This window comes from Coturnix japonica, chromosome 12, assembly GCF_054131305.1.
Source record: "Coturnix japonica strain WE chromosome 12, WE-NBRP24, whole genome shotgun sequence".
Taxonomy (NCBI): domain Eukaryota; kingdom Metazoa; phylum Chordata; class Aves; order Galliformes; family Phasianidae; genus Coturnix; species Coturnix japonica.
Window position 1 is genome coordinate 8608012 of NC_140674.1, and position 23589 is coordinate 8631600.

General features: G+C 41.8%; 1 protein-coding gene across 17 annotated transcripts in view; it reads right to left on the reverse strand.

The window, feature by feature from the left end:
* Positions 1–23589, reverse strand: part of DOCK10 (dedicator of cytokinesis 10) — a 131662-nt gene that overhangs the window by 76470 nt on the left and 31603 nt on the right. For 12 of the 17 annotated variants that reach the window (XM_085512867.1, XM_015871423.3, XM_085512872.1 and 9 more), the window contains exons 2-3: positions 9155–9274; positions 1998–2087 (exon numbers count right to left, since the gene is read on the reverse strand). In XM_085512867.1, the coding sequence (XP_085368993.1) occupies positions 1998–2087; positions 9155–9274 (210 nt within the window). Of the gene's footprint in view, positions 1–1997; positions 2088–9154; positions 9275–20865; positions 21062–23589 lie in introns of those variants that run through there. The other 5 variants (XM_085512868.1, XM_085512864.1, XM_085512861.1 and 2 more) reach the window with 3 other exon arrangements.

Sequence of the window (23589 nt, forward strand, 5' to 3'; positions counted from 1 at the left end):
GAACTAGCTGAACAGTGGCAAAACTTTCTGCTACAGATGGATAGCCCTTTAATTCCAGCTTCACAAGACCATAGTACATCTGTAGGAGGAGATACTTCCTTCACTAAGCAAAGTGTTGTCTCGTTCACAGCTCTAAAAAGAGAAGTGAAGGTCACAAACTCCAGTCCTGCACAGCTACCCAGAGCTGCTGAGCACCGAGCAGAACAGACTGTGCTGCTGGGTCAGTACAGATTGCTGCAGTCACTGAGGCAGACTTCAACCATAGATCTTAATGGCACCCCATGCTCAGTTTTACTTAATTTTGGACTGGAAGCCTGGAGTTTAATTTGTTTTATGTATTGCTTTTGGCTTTGTGTCAAAGTGAAACATACACATTTCTACTTCAAAATATGGTTTTATCCTGCTATTTTCCATGCACAGTCTTAGCCTTTTAGTAGTGCTTTTTCCAATACTTGCCCTCAAGTTTGGCTTACTAATATTGCAGAGAAAGGTAACAGAGCTGCTCGGTATGTATTTTACCAGGCTGTCATTAGCATTCCCTTGGAGTATTCAGCTGTAATGATTCCCAGGTTCTGTACAATAAAGTTCCATTTTTAGATACACCACTTTCCCTGTAAAGCAATGAGGACAGTGCAGAGCTGGACTCGCTACTTGAAGAACCTTAAAATAAAAAGCAGACCGTAATGTGTTGGAAGGGCAGAGAAAATTCAGGAAAGATATATAATTCCATAAGCTGTGTTATCTTTAAACCCTCCTGTCATTACAAAAGATGGTGAGGTTCAGACTATTTGAGCTGGCATTAAGTTGTTACTGCTCTTTCTAGACCTGCTGCTGAGGAGAAATAGAACCTGTAAAATGTCATGTTGAATAGAATTCAACAGCTATATTTCTAACATTCTTTTTTCTAACCTACTGTGCTTCTCTCCCACTGACTTCTCCTCTGCAAATTATCTTGCCATACTACATATGAAATAGCCCATACTTATTCAAAGTAGAAAGCCAGGTATGCAAAAACTCATCTGTGAAAAAAGGCAAAGAACACATACATTATTGGCTAATTATCAAGTGTTTGCAATTAAATTCTTTATAGAAGAAGGGCTGAAAATTTGACCCTAAATGTGCTCTGCTAATGTAGAGGATGGGCTGTGCTTCACACATAGTAAAAAAAGGAGAAGGTTCCAAGTAGTGACTGAAGTAAATTCCTTTGAACGGTGCAACCAACATCTTCCATGTCCTTCAATGTAACAAAATCAGTGACAATCCAAAATATCTCTGAGGTAGTAAGAAAGCAAACAGAGCAAGCAGAATATTTGCTTTTGATCTGAGCCAAGGTATGGAACCAACATAACTACATTTATTTTTTAGAAGTGCTAGCAAGCAATCACACCTAGTGGGGTTCTAACTGCTGTGGAAGAAGTTTGCCTGAGTTTATAGTAGAAAAATAGAACAGCTTCTGTATACTAACAATAAATACAAGCTTCTAGACACTCTTCACACTACACACTTCCTCAGATAGCGACAATCATAGAATTACCCAGGTTGGAAAAGACCTCAAAGATCATCAAGTCCAACCACAGCCTAACCATAGTACCCTAACACTAAAAACCCTCTGTCAAATCATATCTCTGAGCACCTCAGTGTATACCTCAAATACGATACATACATTGTAATAACTCTAACAGCTTGAAATCATGTCAAATATTTGTATTTTTTTAAAAGTTACCAATATTTTCAATATTTTCTAAGCTCTAACCATTTAGGGCACCGGTGGTAACATTTATGTGAAAATACCAACACCAATGGACTAGCAGTGACAGAAAATGAAGTTGGAGAACAGTAGGAGTGAATTCAGTGCCCCTGCAATTATTCTAGATCCAGCTGTCTCAGAACTAGCACCTGCAGCCACATTATTAATCTTTCCTCATCCAAAATTCAAACCTGCTTCAAATCACTTCAACGATGCTAAAACAAAGCGGATGCACGCTTCAGACGTTTACCTCTTTAACAAACAGGTTTTCTGCTTTTTGTTCTGCATCTTCAGGTACGGAAGGATACAGTGTCCTGATTTCCAGTGAAATTGTGTCTATCTGGCAATAAAAACAGAAAGGAAAACAGATTAGTGAGAATGACAAAAAACAGCAGTTTTGTCTCACGAAGGCAAAAGAAAATGGATTATTACTGTTTGCATTTCTTGGTTTTTCATGCAGCTGATACACATGCACAGGAACAACTATAACCCAACTCATACGCTACTATCAGCTAAAGCATTAATTACAAGCAAAAGTACCATTCAAACAGATTTCTGGGAACAAGCTTGTTCGAGGCAAACTTGCTTGAGTCTCTGAAGTTTCTGGTAGGAAAGGTCATAAACAGATAATATCCTAATTCTTCCTTACATCCCTTTCCCAAGACTATACTCCAACTCTCACTGCATTATGTGCTTCCTACACCTCCCTTCTGCACCTCTTGCATTTTAAGCAAAGAGATGTAGAAATAGAACTATAAGCTTTAATTGTTTTGGTAGGAGAAAAGAGGAAAGTCCTCACAAGTTTCAAAGGGAAGGCTGCAGGACAAGCCAGTAGGAAAGCAATTGGGACCCTGAAACAGCCTTTCAGTTGGGCTTTTCCACTCTCAGGCACAGACACAGCAGAGCAGGTTCTATGTGGTCCATCCAGCAATCCCCTCTCAGATCACTGAACGCCATACTGATGAAGCTGTTTTTCCTATTTGAAAGAGCAGCTCCTGGCTGAGCTGGCTTGTCAGGACTGAGCATGAAACCACAAAGAAGCGTGTATCCAGAAGATCCCCACAACAGGCTGACATCCCCAGTTTGCACCAGGCCAGCAAGAGGCCAGGCCAACAAGCAGCGCTTGCTGCATGGCTAAGACTCTCCATGCACATCTCTGGCAAGACAGCAAAAACCCACAAGAGGAGGTCTGGGGGTATTTGGAGTTAATCCTCAGGTTCTCTCTATCCTCTCTCCCTAGAGGTGTTCAAAGCTAGATTAGATGGGGCCCCAGGCAGCCTGATTTAGCACTTGGCAACCCTGTCTGCAGCAAGGCGTTGGGAACTAGATGGTCTTTGAGGTCCCTTCCAGCCCAAGCCATTCAGTGATTCTATGAAATCAGGCCCACTTGTTTTCTCTGTGGAAAGCAAACAACCACCACTACCACTCCAGACTACTATCAGTTACAATGGAATAACTCAACTAAAGATAACCAAGGACTGATACCAAGACAAACGTCATCTCACACTTTGTTTTTTTCCCCTTAGAGAACGGCACATGATTTCCACAGGAAGACCCACAGCATCAGACCAGTTTAGTACGACAAACCACTGCTTGCTTCAACAATAAGCAGCTCTCAGCATCCACGGCTAGTAGCCCATAAGGACCTGTTTCAAATACCCAGTCTCCAACTAAACAGTGGCCTTTTTTCTCTACAAATTGAAGCATCCAGGCTGTATATGACAATCAGCTGGCTATTACCAACTGCTCTTTTCCTTACAGCCTACATGCAACAGGCTGGTTCTCCCTATGACTTTTTATATGAGCAATTCTAAAAGAAAGGCATGCATCACACAGGCAGATGCAAACTAGATGGGATTTCCATTTCATCTGGACAGTTTAGGATACAGCATGGTAAAAAATACTTTGGCTCCAACAAATAACGATGATTCTTCATACAACTGAATTCCAGGGCTCTCTTTGTATTACCAAAGCCTACATGCAGAGATTTACACAATCATTTAGTCTATGAGTAAGAGAGAAAACAGTTGGAGAAATATGGATTTTTCAGACTGCAGTTAGTAATAGTGAAAATGATTGAATCCTTGGTTGCTTAGGGACTTCCCAGCAATACTTACAGTGTCTGGAAAACGTTTCCTTAATTATTTCACACATACGTGACATTTTAAGCAATTCTGAGACAATGCCATCCCTGAGCACAGCTGAAAACCCCCCGATATCACACTGCAGGAGTGCTTCATCAGGCTGGGCCCTGGCTGCCAGCAGCAGAAGCCACAAAACACGTAGGCTGCCCTTCCATGAGGTCACTGCTGCCAGAGACCAGATATCCAGATGCAAGGCAGAGCAGAGGCACAGAAAAGACATGTGTAATGCATTCTACACCACACACTCTGTCCAGATGGTGACTTAGCTGCAGAGACCAACAGCCTTTTTTGCTTGACTACAATAACATCTATTTGCCCTGCAAACTATGCAAAAGACATTTTTCAGTATTTAGTTAAAATGCATACAGATATATATAATTTATACCTAATTCAACACTTCTTGTCAACAGATAGCAACACACTGACTGAGGTAGCTGAATGTTTTCCCACTGAGGTTGTTATGCCTCCCTTCTCTCACAGAGTTTATGTGAGAAACGACAAGACTGGGGCAGAACAAGAAACGGAACTCCAACCCACTGCTGCACACGCAGCACTCAGCCCAACTCAGCCCAGCCTCTTCTCCTCAACAAGACTGCACTTGAAAGAGAAAAAAACAGAGCTGTGCAAAACTGAGAAACTTGGTAACATGGGGCTGGTTGCATTTGTGGGCTTTGCCAAAGAATATCATAGGTTTATTTACATAGAACTGGGACATGACAAATCTTGTGTATTGTTATATTTAACCTTGGCTTTAAAAACTACAAAGCACTTCCCTTCTGAGAATTAGTTATGATCAACCACTTCGCTGTGCAAGTCTGGCCACAAAAACGCTTCCTGTTCAGAGCTGATTACTTCCAAAGCTCAATGGCCTTTAAGGTAGATCTGCCACAGCATTTGTTCAACCAGAACTTTTTAACTTCAAAAATCAACTAAAGTTCAATATCAGAACGCTTGCTAAAAAATAGCAGGCTGTCACTGGCCAAATTCAGCATGTTGTTGTGCTTTGAATGCAATAGTTTTCTGTTTAGGCACTTGTAGTAGCTGCATGTTCAAGCCAAAGGTAAAAAGAGCATCTTCTGGATTGTGCATGCTGAGACTTTGGGAATGAAATAGCACAGATATTAACCTGAAACCTGCCATTCTACAAAGACCTCTGGATATCCATTTTATATAAATACCTACATCCAACAGAGATTTCAGGCAGTCAGGCAATGCCTCATTTGCACGAGCTGATGGCCCCAGGTGTCTGATTAGTTCCAAGGTGTAATTTAGTTAAGCGCCCTTTCACTACATTTTGCTATGTTCACTAAAGACTATTTCTACACTGACAGGCACAGGCTAATATTTCTCCTTATCAGTGACCAATAAGGAATAATGTTTTCAGACAGTATCTACTTCCCACTGACACAGCAATTGTAGGACTTGAAAATGGAGTGCACCCTGACTCTTTTCAAACAGCTCTTAGTCTGAAAGCATGTGGCCAGTGGTAAATTGCACCAAAAAAAGATTACATTTACTTCTGAAAAAGGCAGCCCTCCTAAGAGAGCTAACCACAAACAGGCAGAAACATTCATGTGTGTTAATACTGAGGTGAAAAGGAGTCTAAGCAGCTTGAGAGATTGGATCTAAGTAAACATGTTTACTTAACATTAGTGAAAACAGGTTTACTTAACATTAGTGAAAATGGTACCAAGTTAGTCTGTCAGATCACGAAGTAAGGCCAAGGTAGAACTCTGCAGGCTGCTACTGGCCATAGCCTCACCATGGAGCAGTGAGTGCAGCAGCAAGGGGACAGGAAAGCAAGCACAGTATGCGTTTAAGGGGACAGCTTCAATGTGTCCCATTCCTCATAGGACCATGCTGAACGTGAGGGGCCATGCCCACACAGTGTTTGCTGCTTTAGCTCTCTCTTTTTAAATAGGTGAAACATATCCATCTCAGTCTAGCTGCTCCTTGCCTTTCTGCTATTCCCAGCTGAAGTGAACTCTCATGAAAGATCTTGCATTGTGTTAGACATGAGTAATAGATCAAATTTCAGTTCTACTTTGATGACCAGACACTGCCTACCACATGAGAAAGTGTTGGATAAGCCATGTGCTATTGGAAACAACCTAGTAATCCACCACAGTAACTCTTCTGATGTCAGAAATGACACCAGGGTTTACAGGGCTGTTTCCAAGGAGGCTTCTACTCCCTCATTTACACCTACTCCTACAGCATGTGTTCACCATTTCACCCAAAGAGGCAGAGTTTAACATGATCTTTTACTATATCAAATCAAAGTACCTATTAAGTACTCCCAATTGCCTTTTTATGATAATTAACATTTAAAAACAGCATAAAGGCAACATGTATTTTCATTACACCTGCATGGTTTAACACCAAGCATGGTGTTAGCACGATGCTGAGCCTGTTGTCACTAAGGGAGGGCACCACTGAGTGGGAGACAGATCTGAATGAAGCTGCCACACTTCTTTCACAAACACCTCTCCAAAAAAACACATGGGAGTAAAGTCAGAAATTGGAATGCCAGACAATGGTCCAGTTGCAAAGGAAGAATGTGGACCAGCCTGAGAGAACAGAAGGTGAAATGAGCACTACAAACCAGATAAAAAGAGACTGCAGATATACTAACATCACTACATACTTCTATGACCACAACAAGGGCATAAACTCCCACTTACTACCAAGTACAACCCAAGTTCACCTTCGTGTGACATGGAGCTCCTAGGAAGCTGTGCCAGCCCTTCCTCCGCACAGTTGCTGCATTGCTGCAAATGCAAAGTTTTGAAGCAGAAATTTCCACTAATGATTGTTCCCCAGCACAGTGACAGAGACACCATGTTCATGACATTCAGGAGCAGATAATAGTGAAGCAAAGCTGTGTACTTTTTTTTCCAAAGGGAAACTGGACTTTGGGCAGGCAGGAGGAAAGTTAGCAAGCAAGGATTAGCGGTTATTATTATTTTTTAAGAATTATTATGTACAATCATAAAAAAAAAAGGAAGCATCTTTTTCCTAGCTGGAGTTAAAACACAGAATGCATCTTCATAACACATATGCCCTGTATTCCTCTGCTGAAACACAGGGAAACTGAAGAATATCAGGCTCAGATTAATATCAGAAATTCTTTACTGTCCTGTAGACTTATTGCAAGGCACTAGAAATGACCTAAAAAGGTCTTGTGAGAAAACGTGTCTTCTGTTAGAATTGCTTTCAAAGAGAGAAAGGAATTTGGAAATCAAAGAGAAGATCAGACAGTACTGCAGCTATGCAGATAATTGGTTCATAGATGATGTTCACAGTGAATACCACAGATTAAAACAGAATTTTCTTTTACGCTCACTTCCTCACCTAGCACATTGTTTGGCTTTCACTCTGAAGAGGCTTTTGCCCATAGTGTGCTAGCACAGGCCTTAAGTGGGGCTGCATCATCCCTGAGCCACAAAGTCTGAAGCAGCTCTAATGGTTATTGTTTAACAGTAACACCCACAATTTCCTGAGGCTTCATCACATTAAATAACAATCAGAGCCAGCCTGAACATCTTCTAATTCAGTCAGACCTGGATCTCTTTCTACTCAAATGGCTGACCCAGACTGCTGTGCACAGGTGATATTTCAGCAGGAAGGAGCAAAGCTATAAATAGATGCTCTGCAGCTGAAAAACCCATCTGCTAGGGAAGCTCTACAGCCCTGCCTAGTGACATAAGATCTTGCTACTGCAGTTGACTTCAACAAAAGATAACAAAACATTAAGAGACACAGCTTTATTGCAAGGCTACAGACCCCAGATGTAACTGCCTCTGCTCTTTTGTGAGTACAGGTCATCTCCAGTACACAAGCAGTTCACTATAAGGTATAATTGCAAAACAATACAGAGAAAACAAAATAGAAGTCACTACCAACGTCAGGATGCAACAGCTAAAAATGAAATGGAAATAAGGATATGAAAACATGGTTTGACAGGCAGAGGTCTTGAGCAGTAGGACGCAATTCTCCTTTTGCTGAGAAGAAAATCAGCTTCTTTTTTACCCCTGATTTGGGCTCAGTTATTCTAAATCCAAGGACTCAAGGGCCTTGTGGCAGCACACAGCAAGTCTACTCGCCTTTATAATGCTAATTTTCAATTTCATAAATTCACAAATGTGTAAAATGGATAAAGGAATTAATGGTGATGGCAAAATGTATTCTGTTTAGTTCTTCCTCAATCCCATGAGCACATTAACTCAGTTAATGCCACCAAGGAAATAGAGCCATTTAGTAAAACAAAGCAGTCTATTAGATTAACTCGGCCCCACAAGACAGAGGCAGTGCTATGAGCTGATGGGAAAAGCTATCACAGCAGTTACAGTCAGGCACAGACTGAAATGTATTTCCATTAGAGAATGCCTATTCGTCAAAACCTAAATCCTTTACAGAGATTGGTTGATTTTGAAGAAGTTGCTGTAAGGTGCAGGTAATCTGCCAGCTTTCTTGCCTGGTAGTATGCCTCCCAAACCACCTTGCAGGCAGCCCTTGTCCTCCCAGGCTGTCCCAGACTTCCAGACTCTTGAATTCTTTGCGGCTTGCCAGGCCCAACACTGGGAAACCACAAATGACATTGGGCAGCCCCATGGCAGTGGGCTCCAGTACCCACAGCCTGTCAGCACCCCACCACAGGGACTGCCTTGGCACTACATCCCTAGCAGTTGAGGACAGCTTGCCAGGTCTCCATCCACAACTGAGAAAGCTCCAAAACTAAAGAAAACCAAGTCTGTTCAGATGTACTCTTCTTGTGCAAACTAATGCTGATAAATGGCACAGTGTATGTTACAGCTACCATCTAAAAAGTCCAATAGAGTAGAAAGCCAAGAGCCACACTGGTCAAATACATCAAACAGAATAGGATCAGATAGACTGTAAGTTAGTTACCAAAGTGTAATTATGTTAGATTATAATGGTGGGGAGAAATTCTAACATAGGCTAAACCACAACTGTGTTGAACCAACAAGTACATGTTATGGAATAACCTGTGTTGAGTTCCTGAAACATACCCCAGAAAACCAAGGCTTCACATAGGGCTTACAGAACTGTAAGTTCACTTATATACAAATGTAAGAGGAGGGGAAAAAAAGAGTGAAATTTGATGGGAGGGGAATAAGAAGCTATGAATAAAGAAAAGTCTTAGAGAGCCCTGGGAACACTTCTGTCTCTCCTGTTAGCAGCGAGGATGAAATGAACAAACTTAAGAGAAAAAAACAACACACGTTTGCTTTGTACTTACTGAAAAGTCATCATCTGGGAACAATATCAGATCTTTAAATGGACTGTCTCTAACGTTTTTCTCAATCTCTGTGATAACAGCTTCATAATCCAAAGGCTCCAAGAGTTTTGGTTTTTCCTGCTGTAGAGAAAAAGAAAAAGATCAGGTAAATCAGGTAATAACTCTACTCAAATTCTCCTTTCTTCACACCCTCCATAAAATGATATATTTATTATTATTATTTCTTACATTTTTTTGCATGTTAGTATGAATGATTTCTCCCCGACCTCCCTCCCACTTCCTAGCTTGCTACAACAGAACTGCTTAAGAGAAGTGGAAACGTGGAATCTGGGCCAGTTGTGATAGTCATGTGCAAACTGCTAATTCAAAGGCAATTTGTCAGCTCACTACAGAGACTAAACTAACCACATTAACTTGTATGTCAACCTCATAAAATATCTCATTCTCTGTAAATGTATGTGGAAAAATAGATGGGCACAATTTGAACTGAGTATAGATAGATACTACTTTGAGCTAACATGTTATAGAATAAATAACCTACTCCACCACCACTTGATTCCATTACCATGAGCTAATTTCTTCATCCTCCTGTGCAGACCCAACCCCTTGAGCTGCTGATAGTTTGTACCACCATGCTGTTTTACTTGGTAATAATCCTAATTTAGTCTCTTGGAATAAATTACCTGTCATCCATTCCCATGGTTTCTCTTGTCAGAACCATGTTTAGTTTAATTACAATAGAGCAATTATTGGCAAAGACGATGAATGTAAGGAACTCCCACCAGAATAGCAAAACAAAAGTAAATTCACACAATCTAAAATAGACTTAAAAAGGGAAGCCCATCGCACTTGCAAGAATCATAGAATTAAGAATACATTAATGAGATGTATTAGGGTAACATTTGCTTAATTAAAGGATTCTGCAGCATCAAAAAGAGTAAATAAGGAAGAGTAAGAGAAAGTGGTAGAAGAGATGGGAAATGGGTAAGAGAGAGAGAATAGAAGATCCCAGAGGAAAGCAAGCGCAGAAACAATTCTACAGAATGCTTTTTCTGCCCAACACAATGACAGCCATTAAACAAGCTGAATAATATAAAGTTTAGAATAACAAAGTTTCCCCTCTCTTACCTAGACCAAAACCATGGTGTATCAGAAAAGTTGGCACATCTCCATAAAACGCATTTCTCAAATGGACGATCTGATGACTATCCACCCTATCCTGTTATACAAATCGTATTCATATGGTCCATCATACATGCGATGGCCCAAAGCTATCAGCTACCTCTTCTAGCTTTGCTCTTTAGAGTTCCTGTTTCTTCAGTAACTACAGTCATCTCAAGATTTCTCCCTAGCCCATGTGTACACTATTTACGTGCATTAAGTCTGAATCCTCCTTTGGTATTAAATGGATCCATGAAAAGTTCTATTAAGCATCATCAATATATCCACGTGAAATAGATTAAAACAGTGACTAACTGCTCCAACCAGCCTGTGAGCAACCAGCGGCCTACCAGCAGGTTGCCCAGGCCAGTCCCTGCTCAGAGCAGGGCAACGGGAATCAGGTTGCTCAGGAACTTGTCTGGATGAGCCTTGAAAACCTCCAAGGATGGAGATGCAACTTAAAAAGTTGGAGAGGTTCCTTCAACTGTTCATGTCTATTAACTCACTTTTCAGTCTAAGTCATATTTGTCGGCTTAAAAGTTAATAAACTTCTAATAGTCAGTTGTACTTAGCATTTGGAGTCCAAAGGCAATATCTACTGATGTTGAGACATTAAAGACTTATGAAAGATACAAAAGATCCACACATAACAGTGATAAAAGAGAACTTAGAGATCTTTTACAAGGAAAGTGGCTCGTAAATATTGCTTTAGGAGGTGAAGGAGAGAGGAAAAAGAAACAACACTTGGCCTAACTTAAATAGAGTGTAACAAAAAACATTAGAAAGCCACTGTAAGAGCTAGCTAGATGAAGATAAAATAATAAATAAATAGAGATTCCACCACATTGATATAATGTCAGATTCCTCCCTGGATGAACCTGGAGGCAAGGACAGTTCTGTCAGATTTATGAAAGGGATGATGAATTAGAAATGAAACTTGGGACCGTCCTAAAGGGAAAAAGCCAAAAACACCTTATCTAAAGAAAGGACATTATAAAACAAAAGGCCCTAAAGAGAAGAAACAGCTTGAAAATTTATTTTACATTCTGTGACAGGACTGTACACCAGGGAGCAACGTTCGGGTAAGAAGAAGCAACTTAACAGAACACTTGAGACTTCATATCACCCCAACCACATCACTGCAGACTGCCACGAGCCAGAAGTGGGCCCTGGACTGTAAGAACTGACAGGTTAATGTCCATCCCTGCTCAAGAAACTCTCAGGTTGAAGCACAAGCAGTATCCTTTAGCACATTGTTTCACCCATTGTGCCATCTATCTAGAGCAGTTCCCCATAGGGACACAATGGGCTCATCTAATCATTGCCCCACATGGCTCTCTCTCTCTCTCTCTCTTCCATTGTCACTGCAGTATCCTCCAGCCACAAGTTTTAGACTTTCCTCCATTAAATCTAGCTATACCTATATTAAATAGTGCAAAAGAGACCTAAGTATCAAGGAGTTAAACACAAAGAGAAAACACCACTGACAAACGCTGAGTGCACCAATAATGATGCCCAGGTCTGAAAACTAAAGCTTATTCTCTCTACTTCTTCTTTTGAAGAAAGCAAATTTGTAATAGAATTACTGTTATTTTCAATAGGAAGCCTTAGAGCAACCACTTGCAAGGAAATCCTAAGTAAAATGAAAAAACACAACTGACACTTTTGAGGTATAAGTGCTTCATGAAGGCATGTTTACTGCATAGTGGTGTCACTAAAACACAAATGTTTTCTGCAGAAGGTTCACAACATTAACTACACTGTGAACCCACCATTCTAAAACCAGATACCACAGCAGGAATGGCTTTGTAGCAATCTCAGGCTCTAGTCATCCAGGCATGCCACAGTAACCATGAATGTCCATCCTCTGACAACAGAGGTGTGATAAGACACTATTAATCTGGGTCTTGCACTCTAGAGAAACTTCATCAACAGTACCTTTCAAAAACCTTTTAAAAACACGCAAGGCCATATAAAAACAAAATAAGTAGCTCCCTTCCTACTAAAGTTACAGACTAAAAAAGAGCTGGGAAATCCCACTGATTTTCGGACTCTCTTCAAAATATGGGGGGATTCCCATAAAAAACGCACACAGCACTTGTAGGTTCTCTACACAGATTTGAACTACCCTTTTTACTGGGGCTACAAGAATGAGGAGGTATTTCTCCTTCCCCCTGGAAATCCCTGCAAGGCTGGGATGGGTACTGCCACATCTCCTGTGGACCCGGTGACACAGACAGTGAGATGCAGGTGGGGGTTGGGGATAGGGCAAGCCGTGCTGCCTTGGTCCCTCATAACACTCACAAAACCACCCTTGATAGATGCCTGAAAGTCTTCAGGGCTGAATGTCTCCTTGATAGTTGCAAGGTCATCTGTGCAAGGCAAGAATGAAACTTGAGAAAACCCTGAGGCAGAAACAGAGCGTATAAACATCACTGTTCCCACAGTACTAATTCTCCTGCGCTCAGTGCTGCAAAGCACATGAGCTGCCATCAACATTTTAACTGAAGTTAACAGAGAAGCCCTATGAGAAAGATGACACATTTAGAATGCAACCAAACGTAAGCAGATATGACATTATCCAAATTAGTTCAAAACCTTCCAGTGAAGCACTTCAGCATTTATGGCAATGCTGATGCAGTGACAAATGTCATTATTCCTTCCACAACTACAACGAATCCCACATAAAGGGCAATATTGCATTATTTAAAGTCTCAAATCAGAGATGCAAGTAATAACCCAATCTGTTCAATAGACTGACTGCAGGAATAACTTAGCCCACCCACCGCTGACAACATACACGATAACATCATAAACATGAGACCTCTCGTTAGAAGTTTCTACTCACTGAAATAACAGAATCCTACATATTCCTATAGGTCCTAACACTAAGCACTGCACACACCCATCCTTTGCAGAACCCATCCTTTGGCTTTGGCAGAGCCAGGCACTACAGCTCGCTGTGTTGCACTTGTGATAGGAAGCAGCAGCTGTTCCAGTTAGCAGTTGCTCTCAAAGACACGGAATAACTGTTCAGTTTGCTTGTCACAGGCAGACTGAAGCGGTGATGTGGGGATTAGCAGATTTCTCTCTGCAAGTGCCAGTAGAGATTTGTAAATGAGTAGGGCTGATTTAAAGCTTTAATAACCGGAGCGCTGCCTCTCCTCAATTTAACTTGTCTGCTCTTTTTGGAAACAGACCAACCAAGCAATCTGTGTGCCAAGATCAAATTATGCTGGCTTGGATTTTTATAGTGCTTTTTATATTCTCTATCTCAAGCGAGTAATGAATTATTTTTTGCTGCACTGAAATGGCTGTGACTGCATGTAGTGAAAGGCACTCTACAACTCCTCACCTGCTCCAACAGCCACAACAGAACCATTTCCTTTACACGCCAACAGAGCTGTCGAGCACACATCTGTGTGTTGCTGAGCCAGCTTTTCTAGCATCCTTGGGAATGGTCACCTCTAACAAGCACCAGTTCGGAGCCACTTCACTTTGCACAAGTGGAGCAGACCAGAACTTCACCAATCACCGTACAAATTCACCTTCTCGAATGAGGCCCACATCATAATCTTCGGATCCAGATACAACAGATTTTCTCACCAATAACGACCCAAAATACCCATGTATTATTTTACATAAACAGATACAGCACATGGTCTGCCTCCAGCTGCAAAGACATGGCGTGCAGATTCTAGCGCACACCTTTTCATCAGAATTATGGGCTAAAATGTCTTAAGTATCATCCTCCTGAAGTCATATTTCTCTGAACACTCATTAAAGGAGGAAATGATGCAACTGAGACTAGCAGTCTATGGATAGTCACCCCAAGCACTTCCTCATTCTAAAAATAAACTACACCAAATGCTAAGATTTTTCTAATTCTTTAAGATTCAGTGTCTGCTTTCCAGACACCAAATTCTGAATATCTGGAAGTTCTGAATTTATTACAGATGTCTAAATAAACTTCTTCTGCTAAAGTCCTAACAAAAGAAAGAAGCAAACGGAAAGACACAGCTAAAGAGAAGATAAAGAATTTAAGCTGATGGGCTCTGGTTGCCTGAACAAATATACCTTCACAACAGGAGGATCCTCTGTGTGTTCTTAAAAAGCTGGAAGAATTGTGATAGAGATCGGCCAAGGTTTGGCAGGACTGATTTTGTATTTCACCCAAGTTACGGCTTGTCTAAAAGCACAGCTCATTTCAGTATACCTTTGAGATACTGAAAAGGACAGGCTTACAAGGTAAAGGGCCATGTACAGAAATAATAGCACCTTTTTTTTTTTTTTTTTTTTAAATAGACTTTTCAATGGTATTGTTAACCAAGCCCAATCCTACTAAAACTCGGAGTGGTAAATTAAATTAATTCCTGAAATGGCATCACTGTAAACTGGTTCTCAGACTCACGTTCCTCCCTTCCTGTTAATTTTATTCCACCAGGGTGGGCCAATTTAAATGCAGCATTTCTTGGCCAAGCTGTTAGAACCAAAGCTTAATAAGAGCCAGGACTCCGTGACTTTTAGAGGAGGTGCAGATTATGGGCTAGATTAAACCCTCTCTCCAGACGCTGACAACACAGGCTGCAAAGAAACTCTGATGAATGTGAGCCACAAAAACCTGAATATTCACAGAGCTGCAGTTGAGGCTAGATGACCGTTCATGTTTTATGGAGTCAACAAAAATTGAGTTTTGTTGGAGCAAAGTTTGAACCAACTTGCCATTGGGAAGTACAGCAGTGATCCAGGGCACACCAGTGACTGGACACAAACTTCCCTACTGGATGGACATCTCAGTGCTGTAGGCTGCTCAGCTGCAGAGACAGGCACATCCCACCAGCCCGACCTGCCCTCACTCTGCTCCCAGCTCACCTCACACCTTGCTGTGAAGTTATTAAACCGTTATGGAAAACAAGTACCGTGTTTCAAGCGCAGGAGAAGAAATTCAGGGTATGCAAAAGGTAAGCAGGGAGATGGCAAGAAAGCACAGCCAGAACTAAGAGACAGACAGTCCTTCCTTTTATAGCAGACCTCACAATTTGTATGGTTGTTTGGCCCAGTATGCAACTACTTGTAGTCAGCAAATTCTCTAGTCATGTCACAAAGGCTACAACTGGCTCAGTATGTGATCCACAGTCAACAAATTTGTTACGATCAGTTCTACAAAGACAAATTTAAGTGACAACTCCTCCCTCCTACTCTCCAAGAAGTTCACTTGTCAGGTCCAGAATGTTTGATTTGTAATGTCTTTCACCAAAGCTTGGAGAACTGTACTTGGAAGGAATCCAGTCAGCCTTTCAGAGCTGCACAGCATAACTGATATACTCTTCAGTGGCAGCAGTGAGGCTGACAAGCCAGTAAATTTCATTAAAGGGATTGCCAATTCCCACACGATTCTGCTACAGAATAAACTGCAAAGAAATACAAAGATCCAACTCCCCTAAATTCTTAGAGATTCATAAGTGAGTTTCCAAAATGCTATAGAATCTATTAGCTTAAGGAACACAAAAGCAATAGAACCTACAGAAGACACTGGTGAGAAGAGAGAAAGTGAAAAGAGATTTTCTTTCATTGACTTCTCTTTATTCAAAGAAAATTCAGACTGACACCAATCAGGGATTTGCCTTACTCAGTCTGACTTATCCTGTACAAGTACAGCTTCGGATGAGATGATTTCTAATCCCTTACCTTAGAAATGATCATCACTTATGGATCAAAGTCTATAAGGCTCGACTGTGCCTACTGTCCAGCTACAAAAGATACTATAAGAGAATGCAGAGAGCATTCGAAAAGTGGAAATTTCCCTGCTGAGAGCTAACCCTGGCCATGGCTGCTCTGGCTGCTGCAGCCAGCTGCTGCCTCCATTGCGCACACACACGTAACTGCTCCAACAGGCTGACCAGTGAGCTTTGCAGCAGAGGCACCCCAAACCACAGGGACCCATTTCTCAGACAAGTCATTGACCAACTTCTTGCAGTGCCTGTTACTTCTCAAATTACAATTAATTGCTGCTTTCATTATGAATTTGGAGAGCACCAGGTCTACTAGAGCTACCATACAAATGGTTAAAACCTGAAAGCCACACAGCACTGTCAGTGCAGCAAAGCATCCGTGGGGGCTGGGTCACTTCATGCCGTGCTCCACTTACATATAAGCATTTCCTGAATTCTGTTTTTGAGCCACGAGTGCTTGTTTGCTACAGTAATTTCTGAATCCTGGGCGCATCTTCAATGATTAGCATTTGAAAAGTTAAATAAAGCTACCAGTGTAGTCTGCAAAATATTTAAGGTCAAAAGTAAGAAGCCAACTTGCCTCCTGTCCTTGTGCAGCAGCTGAAAACCCTTTGTAGGAAAGAGAGCATCACTACCATGCCACTAACAACACAGCCTCCAAACGAACTGCCACATTTCTTAATGTCAAAAAACACCATTTCTAAATAGTAAGTACTTCTAAAGCCCAGACCAAATATTTGTCCACAGGTCACTTCAGGGGAAAAACAAGAAACTTGTGTAAAGCACCTTAATATTGCTTTTACATTTAATTTATGCAGCCCTTTAACTTGGCACTACTCGGCCACTTCATTCCCCTTACCTGACCTTAGCCAGAAAAACAGCATAGTTAGAGAAAAAAAAATGGTTTTCTTCAAAGCTGAATCAATTCTTAAAGGAAGACAAAGGTGTCAGATGGGTAGGACTGCTGTGTAAGGAGCTTGGGAAAGTGGGATGGGAACTGGGGGGATGCAGGGGAAACCCCAGGAGCTACAGCCCATGGAATGGGGAAGGAGACACGAGCTGTCCTGCTTGGGCAGCACAGAGGGGATGCTGCTCTGTAAACAGCACTTGCCAGCCATGTTTGCTTTTTCTAGTATGATCTCAGTTGAGTAGACTCATGATTGCAAAGAGGAACATGAATGGAACCACCCTGCAGCCTGTACACAGTGGGTTTGTCCAAAGCTTCTAATCTTCCACTGCAGTTTATGCAAACAACACTGCAGGTGTGCTGAGAAAGACACTCAAACACTGTAGTCTGTAGAAAATGTACATGGAAAAAAGACACTCCCAATTTTTGCACTTAAGTGCCAATCAAAGTGCTCTTGTAGTAAACATGGAAAACCAGCTCTGACAGCCACAGCACATTCACAGAGATAGCAGCACTGGTTATAGTAACAAAAATCACACCAAACCAGTTCCTTCCTTCAGTCTGAACTGAACAAGTGAGGGAGATGCAGTGATACACGTGTAGTAGTCTGTGTACAGGTTCAAGGGAAGTTCAGGAAGGAAGATGCAGCAATGACACTGCAAGGCTCTCCTCCACCAGCCACATCTGGCACAATCCTAATGCTAGAGCAGCTGTGCAATCTGCAGAACAGCACACAGTCCTGAACCACCTTTCAAAACCATTTTAATTTACTTGAGAAATAAAGGTTTCTTTTTAGTTGACTTTTTAAAGTCTGTATAAGACTTTTTCCTGTCGTTACTTTGTTTCATAGGGAATATTTAGAACGCAAAAGAAAGCTCTGATATCTGTTCATTAAACATGCTCTGACACTAAAGGCTTTGATCACAGCTGTGAACTGCATGATGAAACTGCAAGCCAGCGCACAATAGTCACCTATATTGGCCATTTTTACTTAAATACTAAAATTTAGATCTATGAAGTCCCAGACTTGGAGGCTGAGCAAACAACGTTTCTGAACGGTGCTTAAAGACTCCAGAAATCCCCCAGTCAAAAAAAAAACAAATCTTAAGAATGTTTGCATTAACTCTAACTGAACTTTTCAAAAATAACATCTGATTTCTAGAGTGAACTTTGCAACACGTCAACATCCTACATGACAGACCTCATATGTGCTGCCCCTGCTTCATTGTAGTTAGTAGATACCTCCCTCCCTTTGACTAACTACACCATGGTTTTATTTATCTCTTCAGGAATTAGATGTTTTCATGCTACCTATCTGCCCAAATAATCATGTTTGTATTTCCACTGAGGATTCATCCATTAACAGCAATATCATTCACACACGATCACCATAAACTCAGCTCTCCCTTTGACATGAATTTATAATCATTTCACTGACATCAACCACCCTCCCAATCAATTAGCTACCAAGTCACTCACATGCACAACGTAAATGAGAACATGATCTGCTCAACCACATTAGGCTCCATCAACAATCTATAATCAATTAAAACTAATCAGGTTATAATTAGTCTTACAAAAGATTTTTTTCCAGCAAATAATACAAGTCCACCTACAGAAAACACAGGTCTAGCTATGCTGTAGGAAGAAATGCTGCCTTTGAACAAGGACCCCCATTCAGAGGCCATGGGTGTTAACAGCACTGCGAGACCTGCAGCACTGCTGGTACCACTGCTGACGAACACAGGAGTGAGAGGATCCTGGCTTGGTAACAAGGAGTACCCATAGGCCAACAATTTAATATGCTCCAATTATGAAATATTGGGTAGAATGACACGGGTCACAAACCACAAGAGCAGAGCCAAGTGTGCTTGTGTTTCCCAGGGGCAAAACATGCTATTGAGAAATCCATCCACAGAATAACATGACACAGTGACCCCATCTCAGTCTATTTTCTGTCTGAAAGGAAATAAAACCAAACAGATTCCCCTGAAAACCCAGCTTATATCCCATGTATTATAACAGCCAGACACTTTGCAGAAGTGCAGTGCACTGCCTGCAGGCAGGCTACTGATTTATTGTTGCTATTTGGGCTTTGTTTTATTTCTAACCACGCTTTCCTGCAAGCCTTCAACCACTTCTAGGGAGCACTAATCACATTAGATCAGGATCTGTACAACAACAACAACAAAACAACCAGGATTTATCAGTACAAGTCCAGTGGCATCGCCTATGTCCTAACAGGTCTTGTGAGCTGTCAGTGTTGGGTGCTCTCATCAGCAGCATCAGCCTTCATTCTCAAGGACTGAGACCATGAAGTACAAGCTTTTTAAAAAACAAAGCTAAACAGGTAGACTGGTAAAGACTAACTAATGAAAAAGCTCATTATTTAACTCAATTTACCGTGACAAAACCAAGTAATTACCATTATCAAGGGAAAATAGGCCTCCTTAAAGCTTAGTCAAGGAACTTCCTAAAATATACACAAAGATGGCTATTTGCTGTTGTTAACTCTCAAGAATATTATGTTTTTCAGATATGTAACCCTGATTCTACTGAACTTTGGAGTCAGTTTTAAGGAAACAAGAGCAGACTAAGATGCCCTGAAATAGTAAGGTAAGTTTTCAGTGGTAACCACTCAGCTGTAATGCTTTCAGCACAGAAGACTGAAACACTCAGCCCTTTGGAAAATCCCAACAGCTACTTGGGGACTATCCAAGCTGGGGACTTCAGAAAATCTAGTGCTGTTTGAGAGTTAACTTCCAAAACCTCTCTAGCCCTTGGCGTCTCCAACTGTACGACAGCAGGAACTACACTGTAAAGCAGCTGTGTCTGAAAGATCCACTTCCATATAAAATACCAATCCAAAATGGCAACTGGTCACAAGCAAAACACAAGGACTTTCCTACTCCATGAATCACAGGCCATCCCAACTTATATGTTACTAAATGCTACAATTGCACATATACTTTCCTTCTTAAGAAAGCTGATGATAATATTCATCTGTCTCCATATCATCATCAGGGAAACTATTAAACATTTGAAATCTTAAGTAATGTCCCAAGTTAAGAGAATACACTGAAAAACAGTGCTGGCTTAAGTCATCTTGAAGAAAGGTTCTCTGTGTTTTACCTAACTTTCCTATAGTTTCATTTTTAGTTGAGAAAGTTTAGGCACAAAATAACTAACGTGCCACACCTGGGGTTTCAGAAAGTGCCGTCCCTGCTCAGTGCCACTGTTTGCCTTGATGGGGCAAAGCCTCGCTGCAGCTTTCCACCAAAAGTGCTGGAGCTTTCCCCTATTGCTCATTGCAGTAGGACAGAGGCTTTCTCCTGCTGCTTGTCTCCAAAGGCACAAATTACACAAAGCAGACTGCAAAGTGTGAAATGACCCTGAAATCACACAAAAGAACTTTCTACTCCAGTGACACCATTATGGATTTTCACAGAACTGCCAAGCATTTGTTATCAGGCATAGAGACACCATCACATTACACTGCTGTCAGCATCCATCTGATCAACAACATAGGATCATTAAGTTGGAAAAGACCTCTAAGATAATCTAGTCCGACAGCCCACCTGCAGCCAGTATTGCCCACTAAGCCATGTTCCTCAGTATCACATCTCCATGGTTCCTGAGCACTTCCAGGGATGGCGACTGCCACCACCCTGGGCAGCATGTGCCAGTGCCTCAACACACTTTCCAAGATGAAAAACATGATGTTACCTTGTTTTCCTGAAGTAAACTCCCTGAACTCTGCATGCTTCGGTCTTATAAAAAAGTAATCATTCTACCATGTACCTCATCCTCTACACACACAAAGGAATAAGTCCTGCTCTCCCCTACTCCTGTTTGACCTGTAATCTGGTTACAGTTCTGTAGTAGAAATGGAAGCACAGAGGAATACTCACGCAACTCAGCCTTTGCATTTCTCCTCGATTCACTCGCCTAATGGTCTTTCTCTTCTTCCGCAGCTCACTGGGCTCCCTTCTGAAAACTCGTCCTCGAAAGCTCATTGTATCAGTAAGAATTCAAGCGGCAAACAAATTGCTCTTAAGAAACTGCACCCCTGTAACCTCTTTGCTTCAGCAGCTTCAGTGCAACAAATGAAAGCTACTGATACCACTCAATGGGGAAGTATGGCTAAAACTTGCATGCTGTATCCACAGAAACTGAACAGAAAGACGAAAGCCTGCAATAACTCATTTCTTCCTGTGAATAATGTTCTATTAAAGCAACAGTGTCTCATTAAACCATAAATACACCCTCCCCCCTGACTCTTATGCAAATCAGAATAGGAAGTTGTAGGAAAAAAGCTTGCAACTGAACGTCTGCCTTTGCCTCAAAAACCATTACATCCTTTCTCCTCCCCGATTCGAAAGTTGAAATGGCTGCACTCTTCTTTCATGCGCACGTATGACTCCAAGCAAAGAAGCTCCTCATTAAATGGTGATCTGCTGCAGCACTAGCAAGCAGGCTTCAGACACAGGCCTGGCAGAGCACGTAGGTGCTGCTCAGGCCTGGGATCTGCCTTGCTTTGTATCAAGGTAACAGTTCCCCTTTCAAAGCAGTGCAAAATATCAGTAAGAGGAAGCACCCTGCAAACTTACACGTCTGCAGACAGCTGCAAAATGAAAAAAATAAAAGTGGGGCAAAGTTCAAAATACACTTTGACTTGTAAAACCTGGTTTTGTAGTCACCTGCTCACCATGTATCTGCCTGGTGGAACCAGCACGGCAGCGCCCAGGAGCCATCGATGCAGGTCCCTCAGGGCAGCTCCATGCCCTCCGCCCTGCACGGAACAGGGCAGCCTGCCCACTGTTGAGGTGGGAGGCACCCAAGGTCAGCTGTCTGCAGGCTGACAGGGCATAAAGGTCTTACACAACCAGACAAACCTCCTCAGTGCCCACACATGTGCATGCACACATGCCTCATTTATTCTCCTTTGTTCAGCAGAGGGCTCAGCCTGCTGGGGTAGCAGAGCTGCATTTCCCTTTGCAGACCGTCTTTGTGGGATGCCCATTAGTCTTATGTTCAATTAATCTTAGTCTGCATAACCAAGAGAATAAACCGTTTTTCTACTTTTTCATTCCAGATGTTTCACATATTAAACTATAAGCATCTTTTTCTTAACTAATTTCAGGTAAGTATTCAGAGACCTGCAACATTGCCCTGAGTGCTGCCTTTTTGTTGTTGTTGTTGCTTATTTTTTTTTCCCTCTTTGAGCAAATAACAGGGAATTCCAGTAACTCTTCCAGGCACTTTTAGTAACATTTGATCCATGGTAACAAACCTTTGCAAAATTTCCATGTGGCTGTTCAACAGGCAGGACGCCAGGGCCTGGTCACACTGAGCACAGCATATATAACCTGAGCACTGCATAAACATATCCATTCCATGACTGCTTTTGTCTTCTACTTTTGAAGTACAATACACAAATTCCATGAATTAAAAAACCAACAGTATCTTCATCTCTCAGCTTTGTGTTTTAGGTCATCATCTCATTGTGACTGAATTTCAGCAGTCATACAGCAGGCTGGTAAAGACAGATTTCACTGCGCTCCTACTTAGCGGTGAAAAGCATTCACGTCTGGCACTAGAAAACAGAAAAGACAGCAGAAGTTCTCTGCCAAGGTATGCAGACATTTCAAGTGGCTACCAATATAGAACCACAACACTAACCAAGTTGGAATCACCCTGTTTTCTTTCCAACCACCACACTATCTTTACCAAGTCCCAAGTGCCTCTCATCTAACATAGTGAGTGCAGCTGCCAAGAAAAAATGGTCCTTGCCAGAAGTTAAATTTAATGCTGGATCCATCAGCCCTGCTGACTTAACTTTAAGCAGATATCAATTCCTCTCATAGGCTCCACAGCGTATCGACTCCTTTCTGTAACTTGAGTACATGCAGCAATCTCCAGCTTTCCTTCCCTCAGCCTCCTGCAGCATTGCCTACATGCAGGACAACAGGCACCACTTGGTGAGGGAACCTGGCAAAGACAGTCCCTTAAACCCAAATTGTGCAGCACAGTGCCAGACTGACTAAAGGAGAAGATGGTTCCTTGCTCAGCCACCTCCTGCAGCCTGCACAAGGCCTGCGAACTACTGCTGCTCAGTTCAGCCGAGGACAAAATGTACACTTCAGAAACCTTAACTCCGTGCTCTGCCAGTGAAAGGCTCACTCCTTTGCTTTCTGCCTCCAGCACTGCTGAGGAGCTCTTCCAGGGCACCTTTCCCCCAGATAAGCCATCACTGCTTACCAAAGTTCTGATGAACTTTCATTACTCCCAAATAATATAAAAGATGAATTTGGGTTCAAGTTTCTGGATGGTCCAAATCTTGTTGACTTCACTATCTTTTGCCCAGCAGATTTTTCAGTCCTCATGTTATTGGAACTCATTTACTACCATTTCTGACAGCTTGTTTGTCAGACTCTATGCTGAAGGCTCTGAGTGCTGTAATTTCTCAACACCATGGCATTTAAAAGGTTGAAGCAACAAAATAACAAACTACAGTATTTGCACAGCGATACAAACAGAATTAATAGTGAACAACTACAAAGGCACCACTTTCTTAGATGCGTTCTGAAAGCATAGCTCTCTGCACTTGTAATGGGGGCTACTATCCCCAGACA